The sequence below is a fragment of the Somniosus microcephalus genome, chromosome 3 (genome assembly GCF_052327205.1).
Source record: "Somniosus microcephalus isolate GS21.2 chromosome 3, FLI_Smic_1.0, whole genome shotgun sequence".
Classification (NCBI taxonomy): Eukaryota; Metazoa; Chordata; class Chondrichthyes; order Squaliformes; family Somniosidae; genus Somniosus; species Somniosus microcephalus.
In genome coordinates, this window is record NC_140989.1 from 118,479,476 (window position 1) to 118,505,069 (window position 25,594).

Here is a 25,594-nt window from a genome sequence, read left to right on the forward strand (position 1 = left end):
GACAATTTCCAATCAAGAATATAACTACTCCCAAGGCTCTTGAGCCAGCTGCTGATACAAAGTACATTTCAGGGCACACCAGTAAGAAAGCAATTGGTCTGCTCTGTGCTTACCCAGATGGCATGGTTAAGATCATGAAACCACCATTTATGGCATCATTGTCAAAGCTATGCCCTATAGCCTAGACTTTCAATTGCTGTTATTTTATTACCAGTGGCAAAATAACACTGATTAGAACATTTAGGCTTACAATACAAGAGCTTGGGACCAGCAAAATGATGAGCCAATACATTGCCCACATCATCATAAAGGTTTCAACCATGAGAATTCAATTATATTTATCTTTATGCCAAACCTATTGCCAATCCTGTTTGACAAACCTATTGGAGTTCTTTGAGGAGGTAACTAGTGGAGTAGACAAAGGGGAACCAGATGATGTAGTGTATCTGGATTTTCAGAAGGCCTTCGATAAGGTCCCACACAAGAGGTTGGTGAACAAAATTAGGGCACATGGAATTGGGGGTAATATACTAGCATGGATTGAGAATTTAACAGACAGAAAACAAAGAGTAGGATAAACGGGTCTTTTTCAGGGTGGCAGGCTGTGACTAGTGGGGTACTGCAAGGATCGGTGCTTGGGCCCCAGCTATTCACAATCTATATCAATGATTTGGATGAGGGGACTAAATGTAACATTTCCAAATTTGCTGATGATACAAAGCTAGGTGTCAGTGTCAGTTGTGAAGAGGCTTCAAGGGGATCTCGACAGGCTCAGTGAGTGGGCGAGAACATGGCAGATGGAATATAATGTGGATAAAAGTGAAGTTATCCACTTTGGTAGAAAAAACAGAAAAGTAGAGTATTTCCTAAATGGTGAAAGATTGGGGAATGCAGATGTTCAAAGGGACCTGGGTGTCCTTGTATATGAGTCACTGAAAGTGAATGTGCAGGTGCAGCAAGCCATTAGGAAGGCAAATGGTATGCTGGCCTTCATTACAAGAGGATTTGAGTACAGGAGTAAAGAAGTCTTACTCCAATTATATAGGGCCTTGGTGAGACCACACCTGGAGTACGGTGTACAATTTTGGTCTCCTTACCTAAGGAAGGATATACTTGCCATAGAGGGAGTGCAACGAAGGTTCACGCGATTGATTCCTGGGATGGCGGGACTGTCGTATGAGAAGAGATTGAGTAAACTAGGCCTGTATTCTCTTGAATTCAGATGAGAGGGGATCTCATTGAAGCATACACAATTATTACAGGGTTTGATAGGATGGATGCTGGGAGAATGTTTCCCTTGGCTGGGGAGTCTAGAACCAGGGGCCACAGCCTCAAGATAAAGGGTAGGCCATTCAGGACTGAGATGAGAAGAAATTTCTTCACACAGAGGGTGGGGAATCTTTGGAATTCTCTACCCCAGTGGGCTGTGGAGGCTCAGTCATTGGGTATATTCAAAACAGAAGTCGATAGATTTCTGACTAGTAAGGGCATCAAGGGATATGGCGATAGAGCCGGTGAATGGAGTTGAGGCAGAATATCAGCCATGATCTCATTGAATGGCGGCGCAGGCTCGAAGGGCCGAATGGCCTACTCCTGCTCCTATTTCTTATGTTCTTAAGTCCCTGAGAAGCACAATAGATGGGAGAGGCTTCCTTGCTATCACAAGCACCAAAGCAAGATATCCTAACCTTGTATAGACCCTTGGTGAGAGTATATTCAGTATACTGTGCAAGGTTTTGGGAACCCAACATTTAAAAAGCCATTGGTGCATTGCAATGGGTTTAGAGAAGAGTGGCAAGGATTATTCTGAGGCTTATGGCTCTAAGTTATTCAGAGAGCTTCACAGAAATGAACCATTTTTGAAGAAGACTGAATGGAGAGATGACTTGGGCAGAACTAAAGATGATGAAGCAAGACTTCAGAATAGAAGGAAATACAGATCAGACTCTCAGGTAAAAATTAACACCTTTAAAAATAGACAATGAATATCTTTTTAGGACCAGGATTGAGGGTTATGAAAATATAGAGGGATTTAAATAGTATAAAGACCATGGAAATGCCATTCCAAGAACGGTAACTAATTAAGATGAATGATTTAAGGTTAATTGATTGCTTTTTGGCAGTTTGAAACAATGCACAACTTTTCCTAAAAAAAAGGAAACTAAATGGGTGGCTGAAACTAATTAAGGGTAGCCTCGTGTTTATGGTACAGAACTCAGGGGTTAGAGGTTCAAATCCCACCATGGCAAGTTTTGGAATTGATTTTTTTAATTTGGTGTCAAGATGTGGGAAACACTGGCTAGGCCCATTCTTATTTGCCTTGAGAAGGTGATGGTGGTCTGTATCTTCAAACCACTGCAGTCCTTCTCCCAATAGTGTTAGGCAAAGAATGCCAGGATTCTGACCCAGCAATGATGATGGAACAGTGATATATGTCCAAGGCAGGGTGGTGTGTGACTTGGAGGTGATGGTGTTCCCACAACATTACTGCTCTTGTTCTTGGTGGTAGAGATTGCAGGGGAGGGAAATGCTGTCAGAGTAACCATGGTGATTGGCTGTGGTGCATCCTGTGAATCATACATACTGCAGCCACAGCATGTTGGTAGTGGAGGGAGTGGGAGAGTCCATTGGCAGGGGTACCAAAAAATAAATCTTGTAATTTGTGGGCTGACACTATAAAAAAAATTGACCATGAAAGCTGACTAATTGTTGTAAAAATCCAATCTGATGTCCTTCAGGGAAGGGAACCTACCACTTCTACTTGACTAGTCCCACACAATGTGGCTGACTCTTAAACCCCTCAAGGACGGAAAGAGAAAACATGCATTTCTAGTGCACTTTTCACATTCTCAGGCCATCCAAAGGGCTCATGGTTAACAAAGGACTTTTGAAATTGTAATCTCTGTTGAACTGCCGGGAAGTGCAGCAACCAATTTGTGCACCGCAAGGAACTTCCAATAGCCATGAGATGAATGGCCAAATAATCTGTTTCAGTGGTCATGGTTGAGGGATAAATGTTGGCCAGAACATTGGAAGAACTTGCCAGAGTTGCCCACATTTTGAGAACAAATTTTAACAAAAATGGGAGAGTAAATTGCATGAGGTCCCGTGGAAAAAATAAGCTTGGCCAGCTAAATGAATTCTTCTTATGGTAATCTAAGAATTACTAACAGAGGTCATTATTATCCAAGCAAGATGTAAAGGATGGGCATTTAACAATAACAACTTGTATTTATATAGCACCTTTAACATCGTAAAACATGCCAAGGCGCTGCACAGGAGTATTATAAGGCAAAAAATTTGACACCGAGTCACATAAGGAGAAATTAGGGCAGGTGACCAAAAGCTTGGCCAAAGAGATAGGTTTTAAGGAGTGTCTTAAAGGAAGAAAGAGAAGCAGTGAGGCGGAGAGGTTTAGGCAGGGAATTCCAGAGCTTAGGGCCTAGGCAACAGACGGCACGGCCACCAATGGTTCAGCAATTATAATCAGGGATGCTCAAAAGAGCAGAATTGGAGGAGCGCAGATATCTTGGGGGGGTTGTGAGGCTGAAGTATAACAACTTCAGTATAACAACTTAACAAAATGATGGCAATCCTAACAGTGCAGATAGATAAATACAGTCCCAATCAATGCACCAGGGCATTCATCTTCGGTGCAAGCTTAAGTCTTAAAGTGTGACATGGAGTCACAACCTTCTATGACTTATAAGATTTAAGCCAACTGAGACAAATACAGCTTTTCAACATCAACATTGTAATGTCCGTGTGTAATTGAGACACGGACTGCAGAAGTTGGTTATAACAGGTGTTTACTGAATGGAGACAAAACTGGAACTACTATACAAAGTTACTTCACAGGCTTATATACAGGGGTGGTCACTACTGGTACTGCAGTATACAGGGGCTGCAGAATATAGTTCCTTCTTCAAGGTACATACACTACAATTCCTCCCCTTTTAGCTAAACAGTACATAACATTCGATTAATAATTAAATAACATATTTACAATTACAGTTGCTATATACATTAGCTGAAGTTAATCAATTATAAATTCAGTCTTTGAGGAGGCTTCCTGATTCTGTCCAGATAACGCCTCTTTGGGGTATCAGGTTCTTCTGGCAAAGTTGATTCGGGATCAACGTCGTTGTTTGGTTCGTCTGCTTCCAATATCACCGATTCTGAGGTAGATGCAATTGGTACTTCGGTTTCATCACCAGGTGTATAGGATCGTGGTGTAGATTTGACGTTTTCCAGTGACTCTAGAATCTGGTCAGCATGGCGTCTTACAATGCTCTCTCCAACGTCCACGGTATACATTAGAGGTCCTTGCCGTGTGCAGATCGTTCCTGGCTGCCATTTCTCTGTGCGGTAGTCCCGGGCCAAAACTGGTTGACCTATCTTGAAACTCCTGGTTGGCCTTTCATTCATATTCTGAAACTGCCTGTTCTCCACATCTCTTCTGATGTTTGACTTAACCAAATCCAAGCGGCATCGTAGTCTTCGATTGAAGAACATCATGGCTGGAGTTTGGTTGGTAACCGCATGTGTCGCATTCCGGTAGGCAAACAAGAAGTTATCCACCTTGTGTTGTAGGGGTATGTCTTCATTACACATTGCCTTGATAGCCTTCTTGAATGTTTGAACGAACCTCTCAGCCAATCCATTGGTGGCTGGATGATATGGGGCGGATGTGTAATGCTTAACACCATTGTTCTTTAAGAACCTCCGGAACTCTTCAGACACAAACTGTGGTCCATTGTCGGAGCAAATCTGTTCAGGCAGCCCATTTCTGGCGAATATGGTTCGTAAGACTGTGATAGTTTTTTCTGTGGTGGTTGAGGACATTTTTATTATCTCTGGCCACTTTGAATGTGCATCCACCGCAATTAAAAACATTGAGTCCATAAATGGACCAGCAAAATCAATGTGCACCCTTTGCCATGGAGATGAGGGCCACTCCCATGGATGTAGAGGGGCTTGTGGTGGAGCGTTTTGGACCTTCTGGCATCCTGTACAGCTCTTGGTCATTTCTTCGATTTCTCTATCGATTCCCGGCCACCACACAAACGCTCTGGCTAAGTTCTTCATTTTTACCCCTCCCAGATGACCCTCATGAAGCTCATTGAGCACTCTATCCTTCAATTTGGGTGGAATTACTACTCCGGATGAACACATCAAGGTTCCTCGGCACACTGACAGCTGTTCTCTTCTCGGCGAGAATGCTGGCAACAGTGGTTCGCCATGTGCTGGCCATCCCTTCACCGTTAAATCATAGACCCAGGAGAGTGTCGGGTCATTTCGTGTTTCCTTTTCTATGTTTGCATTCGTCACAGGTAGACATTCGACTATGGTCGAATGGAATATCTCCACAGGATCCACTGCAGGTGCTTCTTCCACCGTTGGCAATGGTAGGCGCGACAATCCATCAACATTCCCATGCTGTTTAGTTCCTTTGTACTCGATGTCATATTGGTGTGCCCCTAAGAAAAGGGACCACCTCTGTAGCCGTTGTGCTGTCATTATCGGGACGCCCTTCTTAGGGTTGAAAATGGAGACAAGAGGTTGATGATCAGTTAGTAGAGTAAATTTCCGTCCGTGCAGGTAGCGATTGAACTTCTTCACCCCCCACACCAGGCTGAGGGCCTCTCTGTCAATCTGGGCGTAGATACGCTCGGCTGAAGTTAACGAGCGTGACGCAAAAGCTATCGGCCTCTCTGAACCATCAAGGAATTTATGTGACAGTACCACTCCAACGCCGTAGGGAGACGCATCACACGCCAGTCTTATCGGTAGTGATGGGTTGTAGTGAGCCAATACTTCTCTTGAAGTGATCAGGCCTTTACACTTCTGAAAGGCCCGCTTACATTCATCGCTCCATTTCCATGCTACTCCAGTTTGCAGCAGGGCGTTCAGTGGGTGCAGAATTGTGGACAAATTCGGCAAAAACTTATGCTAGTAATTCACCAATCCGAGGAATTACCTCAGTTGCGACACATTTTCAGGCGCTGGAGCCTTAACTACCGCTTCAATTTTGTCATGGGACTTATGTAACCCCTCTTCATCAATCACGTGGCCACAATACGATATCTGTTTCTTAAAAAACTCGCGCTTGAGGCGATTGGCTCGTAGCCCATGTTCTCTTAGTCTAGTGAGCACCTCCTCTAGGTTGGCAAGGTGTTCACTGTCATTTTCACCTGTCACTAGGATGTCGTCCAAGTAACACTGAGTCCTCAGAATCCCTTGCAGGACTTGTTCCATCGCTCTTTGCCATATCGCCGGAGCTGATGCTACTCCGAATACCAGTCGATTATACTGGTAAAGACCTTTGTGAGTGTTTATCGTGAGATATTTCCTAGAGGATTCTTCAACCTCCATCTGCAAATATGCTTACGCTAGGTCAATTTTTGTAAAACATTTCCCTCCAGATAGCGAGGCGAAAATATCTTCTATCCTCGGAAGAGGATACTGTACTGTGTGAAGGACTGGGTTCACAGTCACCTTGAAGTCCCCACAGATGCGAACCTTCCTTGGCTCCTCAGACTTATTGTTTAACGTTTTCTTCATGACAGGAACGATGGGTGTCGCCCACTCGCTCCAGTCTACCTTAGATAACACGCCTGCATTCTCCAGATTCTCCAGCTCTGCCTCGACGGCTGGGCGAATTGCATACAGTACCGGTCTTGCTTTGAAAAACTTGGGAATTGCATTCTCTTCTATTTTTATCGAGGCAGTTACGCCTTTAAGAGTTCCCAGTCCTTGTTGAAATACCTCTTTAGCGTTAGCTAAGATTTTTGACAATCGCCCAGGTGTGACGTCGTCATCCTTTTTACCAGCCACAGTCAGTGCCTGAATGGAGTGCCAGTCTAAACTTATCTTTCTGATCCATTCACGTCCCAATAACGGTGGTCCACCATCTTGCAGTATGTACAGATACAATTTCTGTATTTCCTTGCCGTTGTATTCGACAGGCACCCTTATTTCCCCTCTGGGATTTACTTTCTGCCCCGTATACGTCTTCAAGACAATGGATGTGTCTTTCAAGGGTATGTGTGAGAATAGCCGCTCGTAGTCTCGTCGATTCATGACGGTCAGGTCTGATTCTGTATCCAATTCCATTTTGACTTGGGACCCTGCTATCGTGAGGGTGACCCAAATGGTTCGGTGATCCTCTTTTGCGATTACGTTGTGTAGTTTGAGACAGCTTAGTCTCTTGTTCACGGATTCACTATCGCTCTTCTGGTCTTCGGAACTACTGTCCGTCATCTTTTGTACTTTCCTGTACTTTTCCTTAGTAGTCTTTTTGTTGTCGTTCGTCTTTTTCCCGGATCTGCAAACTCGTGTAATGTGTCCCATCTTTCCGCATTGCCTGCATGTTTTGTCCTTGAACCAGCAGTCCTTCTGGTCATGGGTTGTTCTGCCGCAGCGATAACATTTTTCAAATCCCCGTGTCATTTCATGGGTGCCGTATTCCTGTGGCTTTTGCTGTATTTCCGCAGCTCCCCTTGCTGCTGCTTCGTACGATACTGCCACGCTGAAAGCCTTATCTAGCGTCAGCTCTTTCTCCGGAGTAACCTCTTCTGGGTTCCTTCACTCAGGAGTCCACAGACAAATGTGTCCCGTAGGGTATCTGCCAGTCCTGCTCCGAACTGGCAGTGCTTTGATAGCTTGCGTAATTCCGTAAGGTAATCAGCATTGCTCTCATCTTTATGCTGATTTCTCTTGTGGAATTTAAATCTTTCTGCTATCAGCAGCGGTGTAGGATTTAGATGTTCCTGTAGGATATCAACAATTTCGTTAAAACTCTTCGCCATCGGTTTGACTGGAGTGATCAGGTTCCGCAATAGGCCGTACGTTCTTGCGCCCATTAAGTTTAGTTGTACCGATGCCTTTTTCTCATCGGCTACTTCATTTGCCTTGCAATATACTACGACTCTTTCCACATACGTGGTCCAGTCTTCTATTTCATTATCGAAGGCAGTGATATTGCCAGTTTTCGGCATCTTGGAGATCTAAGATGGCGCCTCCCGCGCTTTGCCTTCTTCCCCGATTGAACAAAATGGCGCCTCCCGCGCTTTGCCTTCTTCCCCGCTGGATTAAGATGGCGCCTCCCGCGCTTTCTGTCTTTTCCGCTGCTGCCAACGCTGTTGCTGGCGTTTTTATGCCTTGATGGCGACGCCCTATGGTCTTCGCGCGCTTCCCCCCCGCGCTGCTGCCAACGCCGCTCTCCGCGGTCCCCGTGGCAAACTGCAGCTCCTCGCGGCTTTCCGCGCTTCTAATTTCTTTTTCTTTTATTTTAATTATTATTCCCGTCGTCAGAGCAGACCCTATGGGACACTTTCCTCCCTCTTCTCGGGTCTGTACGCTGCCCGGCTTCGTAGCACCGGCCGCGCCCTGTGTGCTCCACCCTCTCTCTCCTCTTCCCGACAACGCTGCTCGGCCCCGTCGAAAAGCCACCTGATCGAGCTCTTGCCCGCCGCAGCCCAGGAAGGATCAGTGTACTACCTGCCACCACCCCGATTAGCTGGAACACCATAGACTGGAGAACCAAGCCCAGCTCTCGACAGCCTCTCCTGCAAATCTTCGAATTCGATGAATCAGAGGGCGGTTGCCCACGGTTGACGCCCGTTTCTCCTGTTTGTTTTTTTTTTCTTTTTGAATTTCTTCCTTCTGGCTTCGACCTCTAATAACTTCGCTTCAGGGATGGATCCCCGTGAGGTGGTGCAGAACTGTAGGTAAGTTCGGATCGGTTCGTCGCCAATGTAATGTCCGTGTGTAATTGAGACACGGACTGCAGAAGTTGGTTCTAACAGGTGTTTACTGAATGGAGACAAAACTGGAACTACTATACAAAGTTACTTCACAGGCTTATATACAGGGGTGGTCACTACTGGTACTGCAGTATACAGGGGCTGCAGAATATAGTTCCTTCTTCAAAGTACATACACTACAAACATCACTGCAATCTCTTTTATTATCCTAGTCATTGTTTACAAACATACACTTGAATAGTTACTGATGAATGTATCCTTCCTTCCCAATAAAATAACACACAACTGTTAGTGATTTCATTCATAAATATTTAAGCAGATGTTCAAGTTTACAATATGCAGAAAATAAACCTTTTCTGCATCAGAAATTTGGGAAGAGTCCTGACATGCATTAATTGCTCAAAATGTGAATTTTCATTGAATTCTTAATGTTAGAAATTATTTTTGTAAAAGTCCTGTGTATAGCATGCACTTCCTGTAAGTATCACACTTGCTTCCTTTAACACTTTCACTATCACACTTTGTTAATAACATCCATTTTATAAAATAGTGTATCCTCCAACTTGTCATGAGCGACAGTGAACCCAATGGGAAATCTCTTAGTATATCAAAACATTTTAAACTAAGGCTGTATGTAAATATTAAAATATGGACCTGATAACATAACCTTACCTTATATCAGAGGAGGGGGGACCATTCTGTCAGTAAGTTCCTGACAGGTGTTTGCTCAATACCTGCCCATGAAGGACTGCTGAGATCAGGAACTTGCAATCTCGCAAAACTATGGGTGTGAACCCTCAGCATACCACTCAGTGGCACAGTCAATTGGAACCAATGAACAATCATGCTGCACCAACCAATGTGGGATCCATGTTTCACACTAATTATACATGCAGCAAGCCGGAGGCATTTTAACGAGGTTCAGTCCTCAAAATACACCTGACTTCCCACTGACTGGAGGGATCAGGTGGCTGGCCTGTGCACACTACTGGCCAGCCAACCCCTAGTATCTTTGTGAATCAGGAAGTGTTATGTAGAATTTTCCCTCAAGAGAACCAATAGGTGGGAGAGAGGACAGAGGAGAATTTGTATGTAGTCTAAGTCTTCTCTGCTTGCTGACTAAGAATCCCATGTGAAATGAGTCTGAGCCTCTAATTTGACATTAATTGGCATTAAATTACCAATGACTGACAGGATGTCAGGCATGTAAATCTAACAAAACATCACGCTAGGGTGCTCTTCTGAACCCGGAGTTGAGGCACATTTGGGGTAGAGTCGGAGGACACCTTTACTCTGCACTTGACTGTGCTATATCTGACCTACTTAATCAGATAGGAGTGAGCAGTAGTAGAGACTAAAGGATGCACTACCTATTTAAATAATTTAAAGTGACCAGCATATCTCAGAAACGGGGGGGGGGGGGTAGTCTCGTGCCTGAAATGGAAAGTGTTCCATTCTTTTACACTAAGATGCCTCACCTTGATGAACACAAATTTCAGGAAAATAAACATTGATTGAGAAATAAATGTTGGCCAGGACACGAGGAGGAGCAGGCTTGATGGGCCAAATGGTCTATTCTTGTTCTAAGCTTTCTTCTCATCTCAAATATTTTTCTTATCTTTCTTCTTTTTCCCCCTTCTCTTTCTCTCTTCTGTCCCATTTATTTCTTCGTTTATCTCTTTCCTAATCACGACTGACTGGATTCTGTTAGCCAGAGAAACTCTCATGGGCATTGGACTTGCCAATACTTATAGATGCTGTGTATATTGTTCAGTGATGAACTAGTGTCAGCTGTTTAACAGGCAGTTATTTAAAGCTTTAAGCTTTAAAGCAATAATCATGGGCGATTTTAATCTTCGTAGAGATTGGACAAATCAAATTGGTAAAGGTAGCCTTGAGGACGAGTTTATAGTGTGTATTCGGGATGTTTTCTTAGAACAATACGTGTGGAACCAACCAGGGAGCAGTCTATTTTAGATCTGGTATTGTGTAATGAGATAGGATTAATTAATGATCTCATAGTAAAGGATCCTCTAGGGAAGAGTGATCATAGCATGTTAGAATTTCAAATTCAGTTTGAGGGTGAGAAACTTGAGTCTCAAACTAGTGTCCTGAGGCAATTACAAAAGGTATGAAGACAGAGTTGGCTAAAGTGTACTGGGAAAATAGATTAAAGGGGAAGACGGTAGATAAGCAGTGGCAGACATTTAAGGAGATATTTCATAACTCTCAGCAAAGATATATTCCAGTGAGAAAGAAAAACTCTTAAGAGAAGGATGAACCATCCGTGGCTAACTAAGGAAGTTAAGGATGGTATCAAATTGAAAACAAAGGCATACAATGTTGCGAAGATTAGTGGTCGACCAGAGGATTAGAAAATTTTTAGAAACCAGCAAAGGACGACTAAAAAAAAATAAAGTGGGAGAAGATAATTTTTTTTTTTTTATTTATTTTTTTTTTTTAAAAAGACTTGCATTTATATAGTGCCTTGCATGGCCACCAGAAATCCCAAAACGCTTTACAGCCAATTAAGTACTTTTGGAGTGTAGTCACTGTTGTAATGTGGGAAACGCGGCAGCCAATTTGCACACAGCAAGCTCCAACAAACATCAATGTGATAATGACCAGATAATCTGTTTGTGATGTTGAGAGTAAACTAGCAAGAAATATAAAAACAGACAGCAAGAGCTTCTACAGGTATATAAAAAGGAAGAGAGTAGCTAAAATAAATGTTGGACTCTTAGAGGATGAAACTGGGGAATTAATAATGGGAAACAGAGAAAGGGCAGAGACTTTGAACAAATATTTAGTATCGGTCTTCATGGTAGAAGACACTAAAAGCATCCCAATAATAATAGATAATCAAGGGGCTATAGGGAGGAAGGAATTTAAAACAATTACTATCACTAGAGAAAAAGTACTAGGCAAACTAATGGGACTAAAGGTGGACAAGTCCCCTGGACCTGATGGCCTGCCTTCCAGGGTCTTAAAAGAAGTGGCTGCGGAGATAGTGGATGCATTGGTTGTAATCTAACAAAATTCCCTGGCTTCTGGAGTGGTCCCAGCAGATTGGAAAACCGCAAATGTAATGCCCCTATTCAAGAAAGGAGGGAGACAGAAAGCAGGAAACTATAGACCAGTTAGCGTAACGTCTGTCATTGGGAAAATGCTGGAGTCCATTATTAAGGAAGTAGCAGCAGGATATTTAGAAAATTATAATAAAACCATGCTGACTCTGCTTGATTGTATGAAAGGGAAATCATGTTTGACAGATTTGTTAGAGTTCTTTGAGGATGTAATGAACAGGGTGGATAAAGGGGAACCAGTAGATGTTGTGTATTTGGATTTCCAGAAGGCATTCGATAAGGTGCCACATAAAAGGTTACTGCACAAGATAAGAGCTCACGGGGTTGGGGGTAATATTTTAGCATGGATAGAGGATTGGCTAACTAACAGAAAACAGAGTGTCGGGATAAATGGGTAATTTTCAGGTTGGCAAACTGTAACTAGTGGAGTGCCACAGGGATCAGTGCTGGGGCCTTAACTATTTCCAATCTATATTAATGACTTCGATGAAGGGACAGAGTGTAATGTAGTCAAATTTGCTGATGATACAAAGATCCGTCCATTGGCGGCGCGCATGGACGCAGCGGCTTTGTCTCTCCCGAGACTGAGCGTTTTTTACCCTCTTTGAGTCTCTTCTGGATTCTGCTAGTAAGGGAATGGAGGGCAGACCTACTGTACAGCCGGCAGACGCTCCTCGATATCGGGGCCGACTGCGTGCGGCTCACACTCGGCGCCGTGGATCTGCCTCCCGACATCGCCCGATCCCCGGGACCAGCGTGGCGTCCTTCCCCAGCCGGAAGTCGGCGCAGACCGCGCAGAGAACGCAAGCAGAAGCGGGGCAAGAGGGCTGGAATCCAAAATAGGCTGAAGAGGGCCCCACACAAACCCTCCCTCCCAAGTATTTTCCTGGCCAACGTCAGGTCACTGGTAAATAAAATGGATGAGATCAAACTTGATCTCTCCTCACAGAAAAGGACAAAGGAATGCTGCGCCATGATCTTCACAGAGACCTGGTTGAACAACAGCATCCCTGACACCACCATCCAGCTAGAAGGACGCACGGTCTTCCGCGCCGACAGAACTGCAGACTCCGGTAAGAGCAAGGGAGGCGGTTTGTGCATTTACACTAACAATGCCTGGTGCACTAACACGGACATAATCGATAGATCCTGTTCGGCTGATTTGGAATTCCTCATGGTAAGGTGCAGACCCTTCTACCTGCCTCGGGAATTCACGGCTGTTATCATCACTGCGGTCTACATCCCACCACACGCTAATGCCAAACCAGCACTGAAGGACCTCTACAGGGCCATCAGCGAACAACAAACTGCACACCCAGAAGGAGCTTTTATCGTCGCGGGGGACTTCAATCACATAAACCTAAAATCTGTACTCCCGAAATTATACCAGAATGTTTCCTGCCCCACAAGAGGGGAGAACACACTGGATCAAGTCTACACGAGCATTGTAGATGCTTATAAGGCCATTCCCTGCCCCCACCTTGGGAAGTCTGACCACCTCTCCCTGTTTCTAGCCCCGGCATACAAACCGCTCATTAAAAGAGTGAAAACATCAGTGAGAGTATGGCCAGAGGGGGCAGTCTCGGAGCTTCAGGATTGCTTCGAACGCACTGATTGGAGCATGTTTGCCCATAATGACATCGAGGAATACGCATCCACAGTGCTATTCTACATTAACAGTTGCGTTGAGGTCGTCACGACCCACAAAAATATCAGGACATACCCCAACCAGAAACCCTGGATGAACGGGGAGGTCCGCTCGCTGTTGAAAGCACGCGACGCAGCATTTAAATCTGGCAACACGGCGGCTTACAGTGCAGCTAGGACCAACCTAAAAAAGGGCATCAGGACTGCCAAAAGGAAACAGACACTGTGGATAGAGGATCATTTCCACAACAACTCGGACCCCCGGCACATGTGGCAAGGCATCCAGTCCATCACTGACTACAAGAGTAAAAACACCAGCCCCGCGGTTAGCGATGCCTCCCTTCCGGAGGAGCTTAACAACTTCTACGCTCGCTTCGACAGGGACAACAGGGAGCCGGCTACCAAAGCCTTGCCACCCCCGGAAGACCAGGTGCTCACTCTGTCGACCTCCGACATAAGGGATGTTCTACGCAGAGTGAACACACGAAAGGCTGCTGGACCGGATAGCATCCCTGGACGGGTACTCAAGGAATGTGATCAGCTGGCTGATGTCTTCACCGCCATCTTCAATCTGTCATTGGCCCAGGCAGTAGTCCCTACATGCTTCAAGACCGCTACCATTATTCCTGTGCCAAAGCAAACGGCTGTGACGTGTCTGAATGACTATTGACCTGTAGCACTCACACCCATTATAATGAAGTGTTTCGAGAGACTGGTCCTGGCTCACATCAAAGCCAGTGTTCCCGCCTCTCTTGACCAACACCAGTTTGCCTATCGTGCAAACAGATCAACGGAGGATGCAATCACAACTGCTCTACACTCTGCACTGAATCACTTAGACGGTAAAGAAACCTACATCAGAATGCTGTTCATAGACTACAGCTCAGCATTCAACACTATCGTCCCCAACAAGCTGGCCACCAAACTCCAAACTCTTGGCCTGAACACTTCCCTCTGCAACTGGACCATGGACTTTCTAACAGACCCCAGTTTGTCAAATTAGGTAACCACACCTCCCCCCCGCTGACCCTGAACACGGGGGCCCCACAAGGATGTGTGCTGAGCCCCCTCCTCTACTCCCTCTTCACCCACGACTGTGTGGCTGTTCATGGTTCCAACACCATCATCAAGTTTGCAGATGATACCACGGTAGTAGGCCAGATCACCAACAACGATGAGTCAGCCTACAGAGAGGAGGTCCAGCATCTCGTGAAGTGGTGCACCGATAACAACCTGGCCCTTAACATCAAGAAAACCAAAGAAATCATTGTAGACTTCAGGAAGTCTAAAGGCGGAAGTCACACACCCATCCACATCCATGGGGCTGTGGTGGAAAGGGTGGACAGCTTTAAGTTCCTCGGAGTCCACATCACGGAAGACCTCTCCTGGTCCCTCAATACCTCCTCTCTGGTGAAGAAGGCCCAGCAGCGCCTATATTTCCTAAGGAGGCTGAAGGGATGTAACCTGTCACCCCGATCCTCTCTAACTTTTACCGCTGCACAATAGAGAGCATCCTGACGAACTGTATCACAGTATGGTATGGCAGCTGTAGCTACTATGACCGGAAAGCCTTGCAGCGGGTAGTCAAAACTGCCCAACGCATTACCGGCACCCGGCTACCGACCATAGAGCACATATACCAGAAACGCAGTTTACGGAGGTCACGGACCATCATCAAAGACCCTACCCACCCCAGCCACAGTCTGTTCGCCCCCCTGCCATCTGGGAGACGCTACAGATGCATTCGCACCCGTACGACCAGATTTAGGAACAGCTTCTTTCCCAGGGCTGTCATCCTACTGAACTCCACAAATAAACTCTAAAGCCTGCACGTCTGTCAATGCACTTTATTATGTTTATGTTAATGTATTACAAGCCAAATGAATGTTGAATGTTTAAATGTCTTAATCTAAATGTACACTCTTGGGAGCCGCAAGCCTACATTTCATTGTACTGCACTTGTGCACTAACAATGACAATAAAGTTGATTATGATTATGATTATGAGGTGGGAAAGCAAATTGTGAGGAGGACACATAATCTGCAAAGGGATATAGATAGGTTAAGTGAGTGGGCAAAAATTTGGCAGATGGAATATAATGTGGGAAAATGTGAGGTAGGAAGAATAAAAAAGCAAATTATTATTTAAATGGAGACTACAAAATGCTGCGATACAGAGGGATCTGGGGGTCCTTGTACATGAAACACAAAAAGTTAGCATGCAGGTACAGCAAGTAATTAGGAAGGCAAATGGAATGTTGGCCTTTATTGCAAGGGGGATGGAGTATAAAAGTAGGGAAGTCTTGCTACAACTGTACAGGGCTTTGGTGAGACCACACTTGGAGTGCTGCGTACAGTTTTGGTCTCCTTATTTAAGGAGGGATATACTTGCATTGGAGGCAGTTCAGAGAAGGTTCACAAGGTTGATTCTTGAGATAAGGGGGTTGTTTTATGAAGAACAGTTGAGCAGGTTGGGTCTATACTCATTGGAGTTTAGAAGAATGAGAGGTGATCTTATTGAAACATACAAGACTCTGAGGGGGCTTGACAGGATGGATGCGGAGAGGATGTTTCCCCTTGTGGGGGAATCTAGAACTAGGGGGCATAGTTCCATAATAAGGGGTCGCCCATTTAAAACAGAGATGAGGAGGAGTTTCTTCTCTCAGAAGGTCGTGAATCTTTAGAATTCTCTACCCAAGAGAGCTGTGGAGGCTGTGTCATTGAATATATTTGAATATATTTAAGGTGGAGATAGACAGATTTTTGAACGATAGGGGAGTCGAGGGTTATGGGGAGTGGGCAGGAAACTGGAGTTGAGGCCAAGATCAGATCAGCCATGATCTTACTGAATGGTGGAGCAGGCTCGAGGGGCCAAATGGCCTACTCCTGCTCCTATTTCTTATGTTGCTCAGTATGATTTACATTGTCAAATAGGTCCACAGCCCAGTCTGCTTTCATTACTGTTTGTGCATTCATGTTTTCTTTCATCCTGCGCCTGTTAATCGTCTACCAAATGATACACCAAAAGAATCGACCCATTGTTATGCCCCAGTAAAAAATCTCTGCAGTTGATGAGAGGAGACAGTGCACAAGTCATGTTTGTTGGCCAACAAGATGCCGGTCAGATTCATGAGGCATTGCTATTATTAGCATTGGAGCCTCCCACACTTGCTGACTATCTTGATTAATTTTTGGCAACAGAAAATACCCAAAGCAAAATAGAAATGGAGTATCAGAAATATATTTTGAAAACTGAGCCATGTAAATATGTCATGGTTGAGAGTTCTTTACACCATCTGAAACTAATATTTGATTGGCCCAGAATTTGCGGTCCTGGCGACAGCTTTAAAACTAACTCCAACTTCAGTATTTAGCACATGTACAGCCTAATGCAGAAATCCTGAAGTTGTAGTCCATCATTCACTACTCCTCCACAGGCTGCGCAGACTCCAGACCCCATCAAATCTCATGGCATCAGGTCAAACATGATTAACACCTACCGCCCTCCCTCTTTCAGCTGATGAACCAGTACTCCTCCATGTTGAACAACACTTGGAAGAAGAAGCACTGAAGGTAGAAAGGGCACAGAATGTACTCTGGGTGGGGGATTTCAATGTCCATCACCAAGAGTGGCTCAGTAGCACCACTACTGATTGGCTGGCCGAGTCCTGAAGGACATCGCTGCCAGACTAGGCTTGCAGCACATTGAGAGAGAAACAACAAGAAGGAAAAACCTACTTGACCTTGTCCTCACCAATCTACCTGTCCCAGATGCATCGGCCCATGACAGTATTGGTAGGAGTGATCACCACACAGTCATTGTGGAGACAAAGTCCCATCTTCACACTGAGGACACCCTCCATCGTGTTGTGTGGCACTACCAGTGTTAAATGGGATAGATTCAGAACAGATTTGGCAACTCAAAACTGGGCATCCATGAGGCATTGTAGGCCATCAGCAGCAGCAGAATTATATTCCACCACAATCTGTAATCTCATGGCCCGGCATATCCCTCACCCTATCATTACCATCAAAGCAGGCGACCAACCCTGGTTCAATGAAGAGTGTAAACGAGCATGTCAGGAGCAGCACCAGGCGTATCTAAAAATGAGGTGCCAACCTGGTGAAGCTACAACACAGGACTACATGCATGCTAAACAGCGGAAGCAACATGCTATAGACAAGAGCTATGCAATCCCAAAACCAACGGATCAGATAAAAGCTTGCAGTCCTGCCACATCCAGTCGTGATTGGTGATGGACAATTAAACAACTAACGGGAGGTGGTAGCTCCATGAACATCCCCATTCTCAATGATGGTGGAGCCTAGCATGTGAATGCAAAAGACAAGGCTGAAGTGTTCACAAGCAATGTCCCCTGTAAGCCATACTGCCTCTTGCGCAGACTACCTTCCCCCAATGCACGGCCCATTCAAATTTTTGCACATACGCGGTACCTACAATGCAAAAGCCGGTGAGCGGCCTACGTGGGACCTTGCAGATGACTGCGCGGTCGCATTAGCGGGAACACTGTCCGCAACCTTCTCTAGCCAGAAGTGCTGAGTGGATGATCCATCTTGGTTTCCTCCAGAGGGCCTCACCATCACAGATAACAGTATTCAGCCAATTCGATTCACTCCAACTATATTAGAAAAACAGCTAACCACACTGAATATAGCAAAGGCTATAGGCCCCGACAACATCCCAGCTGTAGTGCTAAAGACATGTGCTCCAGAACTAGCCATGCCTCTAGCTAAACTGTTCCAGTACAGCTAAAACACTAGCATCTACCCAACAAAGTGGAAGATTGCACAGGTATGTCCTGTCCAGAAGTCAATGGGAATCAGGGGGAAAACTCTCCACTGGCTGCAGTCATACCTAGCACAAAGGAAGATGGTTGTGGTTGTTGGAGGCCAATTATCTCAGCCCCAGGACATCACTGCAGGAGTTCCCCAGGGCAGTATCCTAGGCCCAACCATCTCCATCTTCAGCTGCTTCATCAATGACCTTCCCTCCATCATAACGTCAGAAGTGGGGATGTTCATGATGATTGTAATGTTCCGTTCCAGTCACATTTCCTCAGATAATTAACAGTCCGTGCCCACATGTAAGAAGACCTGGACAACATCCAGGCTTGGGGTGATAAGTGGCAAGTAACATTCACGCCACGCAAGTGCCAGGCAATGACTATCTCCAACAAGAGAGATTGAACCACTTCCCCATGACTTTCAACGATATTACCATCACCGAATCCCCCACTATCAATATCTTGAGGGTCACCATTGGCCAGAAACTTTACTGGACCAGCCACATAAATACTTGGCTACAAGAGCAGGTCAGATGCTGGGTATTCTGCAGCAAGTGACTCACCTTCTGACTCCCCAAAGCCTTTCCACCACCTACAAGGCACAAGCCAGGATTGTGATGGAATACTCTCCACTTACCTTGATGAGCTCCAACAACACTCAAGAAGCTCAATACCATCCAGGACAAAGCAGCCCGCCTGGTCGGCACCCCACCTTAAACAAACATTCACTCTCTCCACCAACAGCGCACTGTGATTGCAATGTGAATCACCCACAGGATGCAGCAATTTACCAAGGCTTCTTTGACAGTACCTCCCAAACCCGCAACCTCTACTATCTAGAAGGACGAGGGCAGCAGGCGCATGGGAACACCACCACCTCCAATTCTCTGCCAAGTTACACACCATCCTGTCTTGGAAATATATCACGGTTCCTTCAACGTCACTGGGTCAAAATCCTGGAACTCCCTCCCTAACAGCACAGAGAGTACCTTCACCACACGGACTGTAGCGGTTCAAGGTGGCGGCTCACCACCACTTTCTCAAGGGCAACGGGGGATGGGCAATAAATGCTGGCCTTGCCAGCGATGCCTACATCCTGTGAATGAATTAAAAAAATTGAAAAAAACATTTTGTTCCACTGGTTGAAAACAGAGTGTTAAAAATTGCGTGCATGACAGAAAGATATTTTCAGGCCAAGTCTGATTCTGGTTTAATAGTTGTCCAAAAAGCCTAACATGATGGGAATTTTTTTTTTTTTTTTTTTTATATATAAAAACAGAGGGCTGGTATCAGTAGGAATGCGCTGCAGTGAGTTTGAGGTTTTAAAGGTACTGTATCATCAGGAATTTCTGTAAGTATTGAGACAATTCTGGCAACTTGGACCACCAAAGATAATAGAGAAACTGAAACTCCTAGCATGTGGGAGTGCATCCAATTAAAGAAATGTGTATGAAGTCGCTGTATCCATTTCTGTTGGCTCGTGCAATTTTTAATTTTCAAGATTTAATACACTTCTTTATCTCCCTGGTGCATTAAAAATATCCTTGCTATTTCTTTTTCAGATGATAAGAAAATGGTTTAACCCCACAGTGCTGCATTTTCTGCTGCCGCTTCTTCACTGCACAATAGTAATGGATCAGGATCAGAATATATACATGAGAAACATTTACACTCTTCACCCAATCTCAGTCTACAATAGAAACTGTGAGTGTCATTACACAAAGCCCTCAGCCACCCCTATTTACACTACAAACATCACAGGGCAGCTCTCCCAGCTGAGTAATTTCGGTGCATACTCAACCTCTGGCACCATTGTGCTCTTTCCCTGAATATGTTCTCGGAGGTGTTATGGTGAGGTGACTGGCATACAATTGCAGGAGGTAAAGCAGTGCAGCCTAAAGCCTTCAGACACTGTTACGCATTCGACTGATTTTGTGCTTGCATGTTATTCACACTAGGATGAGTATTTAGGGACGAGATAGCAAATTTAAACAGGAGCATGAGAATTTTAAAATTGCAGTGTTGGGTGCACAGAAACCAATGTAGGTCAGCGGCAGGTCTTGCTGAGGGATACGATACGGAGAGCAGAGTTTTACAGGTGTTGAAGTACTGTAAGTATGGTAGTGTCATGGTTATGTTACTGGACAAGTAATCTAGAGGCCTGCGCTAATAATCCCGAGAATGAGTTCAAATCCCCCATGGGAGTTTGAGAATTTGAATTCAGTTTTTTTTATTTGCAGATTAAAAAAAATGCTATTAGTAAAATTGACCATGAAGCTGGTTGTAAAACCCAACCGGTTCACTAATGCCCTTTAGCGAAGGAAATCTGCTGTCCTTATTCAGTCTGCTCCAGTTCCACACTAACATGGTTGGCTCTTAGTTGCCCTCTGAATTGGCCTAGCAAACCACTCAGCTGTATCAAACAGGTACAAGGCGGCAGCATATCTTGAGGTTGGAAAAAAAGTGGCCACAGCTGCATTAGAATAGTCGAGTCAGGAGGTGAGAAAAGATTAGTTTCAGCAACAGATGTGCTCAGATAGCAACAGAGAAGGGTGACGTTACGGAAGTGGAAGCAGACGGCCCTTGTGAAGAGGGCATATGGGGTGAGAAATTCAGCTCGGAGTCGAGTAGGAAGCCAAGGTTGTGAACAACTCGTTTATGGGGCTTCTGGAGTTTGGCTTTTAGACACATTTTTGAGTCACCTTGATGAGCACCAAAAAAACACACACAATACTTGGAAAAATGTTAACTGGACTTTTGTTCCAATAGACTTCATAAATAGCTGTGAGTGTGTTATATACATTTCATTACCAGAAGCTGATTTCTTGCATATAGCTCAGGCAAGGCAACCAAACAGGATACACATATTAACCAATCAGAGTAGAGATTGCAGTTTGTTGTCCAAGTGCCTACCTGTCTGAGCCAACACCACGACTCTTTTCCTTTTGAAGTGCAGGATCGACCCATATAACAAGCACAGACTGTGGACTCATAACTCGAACTGTTATGTCTCTGGGCTCGTGCAACTCAACAGTCTCTAAAACAATAACAGGTGATCACCCAAAAATAATCATGGTTGTATCAAAAATATTTAAAGCAATTGTGAGGGTGCAGTCAGAAATGCAAAATCAGAATATATGTGGAAAATAAAATAGGTATTAAAGTCATGAGAAAATTCCATTACCGCAAATTACTAGGGAATGCTCCCGGAGCCTCCTGGCATGGAGTCTCAGTCAACAGGAGCTTGAATTCAAGAAGCAGGCATGAAAGACAACGCGCCCAAATAGCAGCACTCTGGATTGTCCGCTTATTAAAGTCAATGACTGGAAAATCGGGAGCAGTGTGACGAACGCTGACCTTTGCACCAGATTTGCCAATCATGCACTTGTCTAGCAAGCACCTATACTGGAAGTGGAGTCTCTGAAACTATACGCTACTATGAGCTGTACGAATGTCATGCTATATCTAAGGAAGAACTGTAAAATTCTGCAATCGCACTATTTATATAATTTTTGAACCATTTTTTAAACAGCTTAGTTTGGAGTTTTGCCATTTCAACAAGTAAATAATACATTAAGAGAGAGGCTACAATATGTGAGCAGAAACAGTTCTCAAAACTAAAGTAATCACTCTAACCTCTGTCCTCGGCCTCCTATATTGTTCCAATGAAGCTCACGCAAGCTTGAGGAACAGCACCTCATCTTTTGATTAAGCACTCTACAACCTGCCAGCTTCAGCTGTGAGTGCAACAACTTCCAATCATAACCACTGCTCCCGCTTTCTCAGACAGCAGGTGCTGATAACCGATCTGCTCTTGCCATTTACACCTTCTCTGGACCCATCATTTATTTCTTTATCATCCCATTACCACCCCACTTTTGCCTTGCACCATCATCCGTTTCATAATTTAATCTCTCCTGCCCGTCACCCTATCACAGACCTTCTCTTTTGGTCTTTCCCACCCCCACCACCCCCTTTACCCTGGCTCGATACTTGCTTAAAAACTGTTAAATTGCTAACTTCTTCCAGTTCTGATCATAGGTCATCGGCCTGAAATGTGAACTCTGTTTCTCTCTGAAATTCTGCTGATCTGCCTCAGTTAACTTGTTCTGTCCACTGGATGGTTAACCAGCATCACCAATGTGCACAGCAGTTTGCTGCAAATTAAAATGGTAACAATTTCACTAACAAGAAAAATCCAGGCAAATCTCCCTGCTTCAAAAACTGTTTGAATGAAGGCATTCTCAATTTGAAATCTGTCTCTATGTGAAAGTCCCAAAAGGCACAATTATTATTTACTTGTTAGCAATGCATTTATGATCATTTTGTGAATAAGAATATCACAATTAGAGCTATGTGTTTACATCTAATATACAACCCCTCTGGAGAAGTGTGAAGCTTTATGCACAGAGCCAACGAGTTTTGCAGTTATAACGCCAGCCAAAACCCACCTGGAACTTTGCGTTTTGTTGGGGCTGCTCTGTAAACAGGTTCCCTCTGCCCGAGGGCATTCCTTGCTCGCAGAGATACCCTGTACATTGATTCAGGAACTGTGGAAAGACAAGCACGAGAGCATAAGAAAGAAATTCCATGGCAAAGCAATCACTTCACTCGTTAAAGTCTTGTTAAGTATGGCAGGTTGACATTGTAGTACTGAGAAACAAGTTTCAAAACCGTCATTGATTACTGCATGCACATACTATAGCCAGCTTTACAGTTGAATTTCTGATCCAAAATGTAAAATTAAATGGCCTCAGCTATTGAAGGAATTCTGTAAAATCTTCAAAGCAGTTTCAATATTGCATGTGCTGGTGCAGTAGATAGATGACCCACCAAGTTTTTGTACTTCATGTCTCCTTTGTTCTTTTGGATGTGGTGCATACTTCATTCTCCTGCCACTAGCCCCATAACCAAGCAGATAACTTCTAGCTTGAGAGGTACGAGGTGATCTCAATCGAAGTGAAACCTCATCGTCAGAAGATCTGACTTGCAGATGCGGAGGTTTCTTTGTTACTCTCCTCTCTAAAAAAAAAGACATTCCTCAGGTTAATTGCCTTCTAATAAGTAGTAGTTGTTTCTAGTTAAGAACATAAGAACACAAGAAATAGGAGCAGGAGTAGGCCATTTGACCCTTCGAGCCTACTCCATAGGAACAGGAGTAGGCTGCTTAGCCCCTTGAGCTTGTTCCGCCATTCAACGAGATCATGGCTGATCTGCGACCTAACTCCATATACCCACCTTTGCCCCATATCCCTTAATACCTTTGGTCAACAAAAATCTATCAATCTCATATTTAAAATTAACAATTGATCCGGCATCAATTGTTGTTTGTGGAAGAGAGTTCCAAACTTCTACCTCCCTTTGTGTGTAGAAGTGTTTCCTAATTTCACTCTTGTAAGGTCTGGCTCTAATTTTTAGACTATGCCCCCTAGTCCTACATTCCCCAACCAGTGGAAATAGTTTCTCTCTATCTACCCTATCTGTTCTCTTTAATATCTTGAAAACTTCGATCAAGTCACCCCTTAACCTTCTAAATTCCAGGGAATACAATCCTAGTTTGTGTAATCTCTCCTCGTAATTTAGGAGGAGTCCAGGTATCATTGTTAAATCTATGCTGCACTCCCCCCCCCCCCCCCCAAGGCTAATATATCCTTCCTAAGGTGTGGTGCCCAGAATTGCTCAAAGTACTCCAGGTGTGGTCTAACTAGGGCTCTGTACCACTGTAGCATAACTTCTGCCCCCTTGTATTCGAATAAGATCATGACTGATCTTCTGCCTCAACTCCACCTTCCCGCACTATTCCCATATCCCTTGATTTCCTTAATATCCAAAAATCTCTCTCAGTCCTAAATGGTCAACCCCTTATTCTGAGACTGTGACCCCTAGTTTGCGACTATCCATCAAGGGGAAACATTCTTCCAACCAAGGAAGGATATGCTTGCCTTAGAGGGAGTACAACAATGGTTTACCAGACTGATTCCTGGGATGATGAGGGCATTGTCCTATGAGGAGAGATTGAGTAGACTAGGCCTATATTCCCTAGAATTTAGAAGGACGGGAAGTAATCTCATTGAAACATATGAAATTCTTAAGGGGTTTGACAGGGTAGATGCTATTAAATGTTAGTGTTCAGAGAGATTTAGATATCCTCATACAAGAAACACAGAAAGTTAGCATGCAGATACAGCAAACAATTAGGAAGGTAAATGGCATGTTGGCCTTTATTGCAAGGGGGTTGGAGTACAAGAGTAAGGAAGTCTTGCTACAATTGTACAGGGCCTTGGTGAGACCACACCTGGAGTACAGTGCACAGTTTTGGTCTCTTTATCGGAGAAAGGACATACATGCAACAAAGGTTCACTAGACTGATCCTGAGAAGAATGAGAGGTGATCTCATTGAAACATATAAGATTCTGAGGGATATTGAAAGGATAGATGCTGAGAGGTTGTTTCCCCTGGCTAGAGAGTCAAGAACTAGGGAGCATAGTCTCAGGATAAGGTTTGGCCATTTAAGGCTGAGATGAGTAGGAATTTCTTCACTCAGAGGGTTGTGAATCTTTGGAATTTTCTACCCCCAAGGGCTGTGGATGCTGAATAGTTGAGTATGTTCAAGGCCGAGATAGATTTTTGGCCTCTCGGGAAATCAAGGGACACGGGGATCGGGTGGGAAAGTGGAGTTGAGGTCGAAGATCAGCAATGATCTTACTGAATGGCGGAGCAGGCTCGAAGAGACGTATGGCCTACTCTTGCTCCTAATTCTTATGTCCTTATGCTGGGAGGATGTTTCTCCTGGCTGGAGAGTCTAGAAGTAGTCTCAGAATAATGGGTCGACCATTTAGGACTGAGATGAGGAGAAATTTCTTCAAAGGGTTGTGAATCTTTGGACTTCTCAACCCCAGAAAGCGTTGGATGCTCAGTCGTGGAGTATATTCAAGACAAAGATCGATATAGTTATGGATACTAAGGGAATCAAGGGATATGGGGATAGTGCGGGAAGGTGGAATTGAGGTAGAAGATCAGCCATGATCTTATTGAATGGTGGAGCAGGCTCGAAGGGCCGAATGGCCTACTCCTGCTCCTATTTCTTATGTTCTTATATACTCAAGTCTGCAACCATTAGATTTGAGGGAGCGGAGATGGAACCCATATCTGTGGGAAGGACCAGGAGAGGAGAAAGTAAAGGCTTTACTGTGGACAAGGGCATCAAAAGTATCGATGAACAAATCAACAGTTGCAGAAATATTGCGCCAAACAGAAATATACTGATACATAGGCCTATGTTCGGTTAC

The 25,594-nt window shown here is 44.5% G+C and overlaps 1 protein-coding gene across 2 annotated transcripts in view; it reads right to left on the reverse strand.

Moving 5' to 3' along the window:
• fndc1 (fibronectin type III domain containing 1) overlaps positions 1 to 25,594 on the reverse strand; it is a 297,076-nt gene that overhangs the window by 143,540 nt on the left and 127,942 nt on the right. For both annotated transcript variants that reach the window (XM_085981527.1, XM_085981526.1), the window contains 3 exons: positions 23,139 to 23,327; positions 22,757 to 22,855; positions 21,219 to 21,342 (listed from right to left, as the gene is read on the reverse strand). In XM_085981527.1, coding sequence (XP_085837653.1) covers positions 21,219 to 21,342; positions 22,757 to 22,855; positions 23,139 to 23,327 — 412 coding nt within the window. The remainder of the gene's footprint in view (positions 1 to 21,218; positions 21,343 to 22,756; positions 22,856 to 23,138; positions 23,328 to 25,594) is intronic.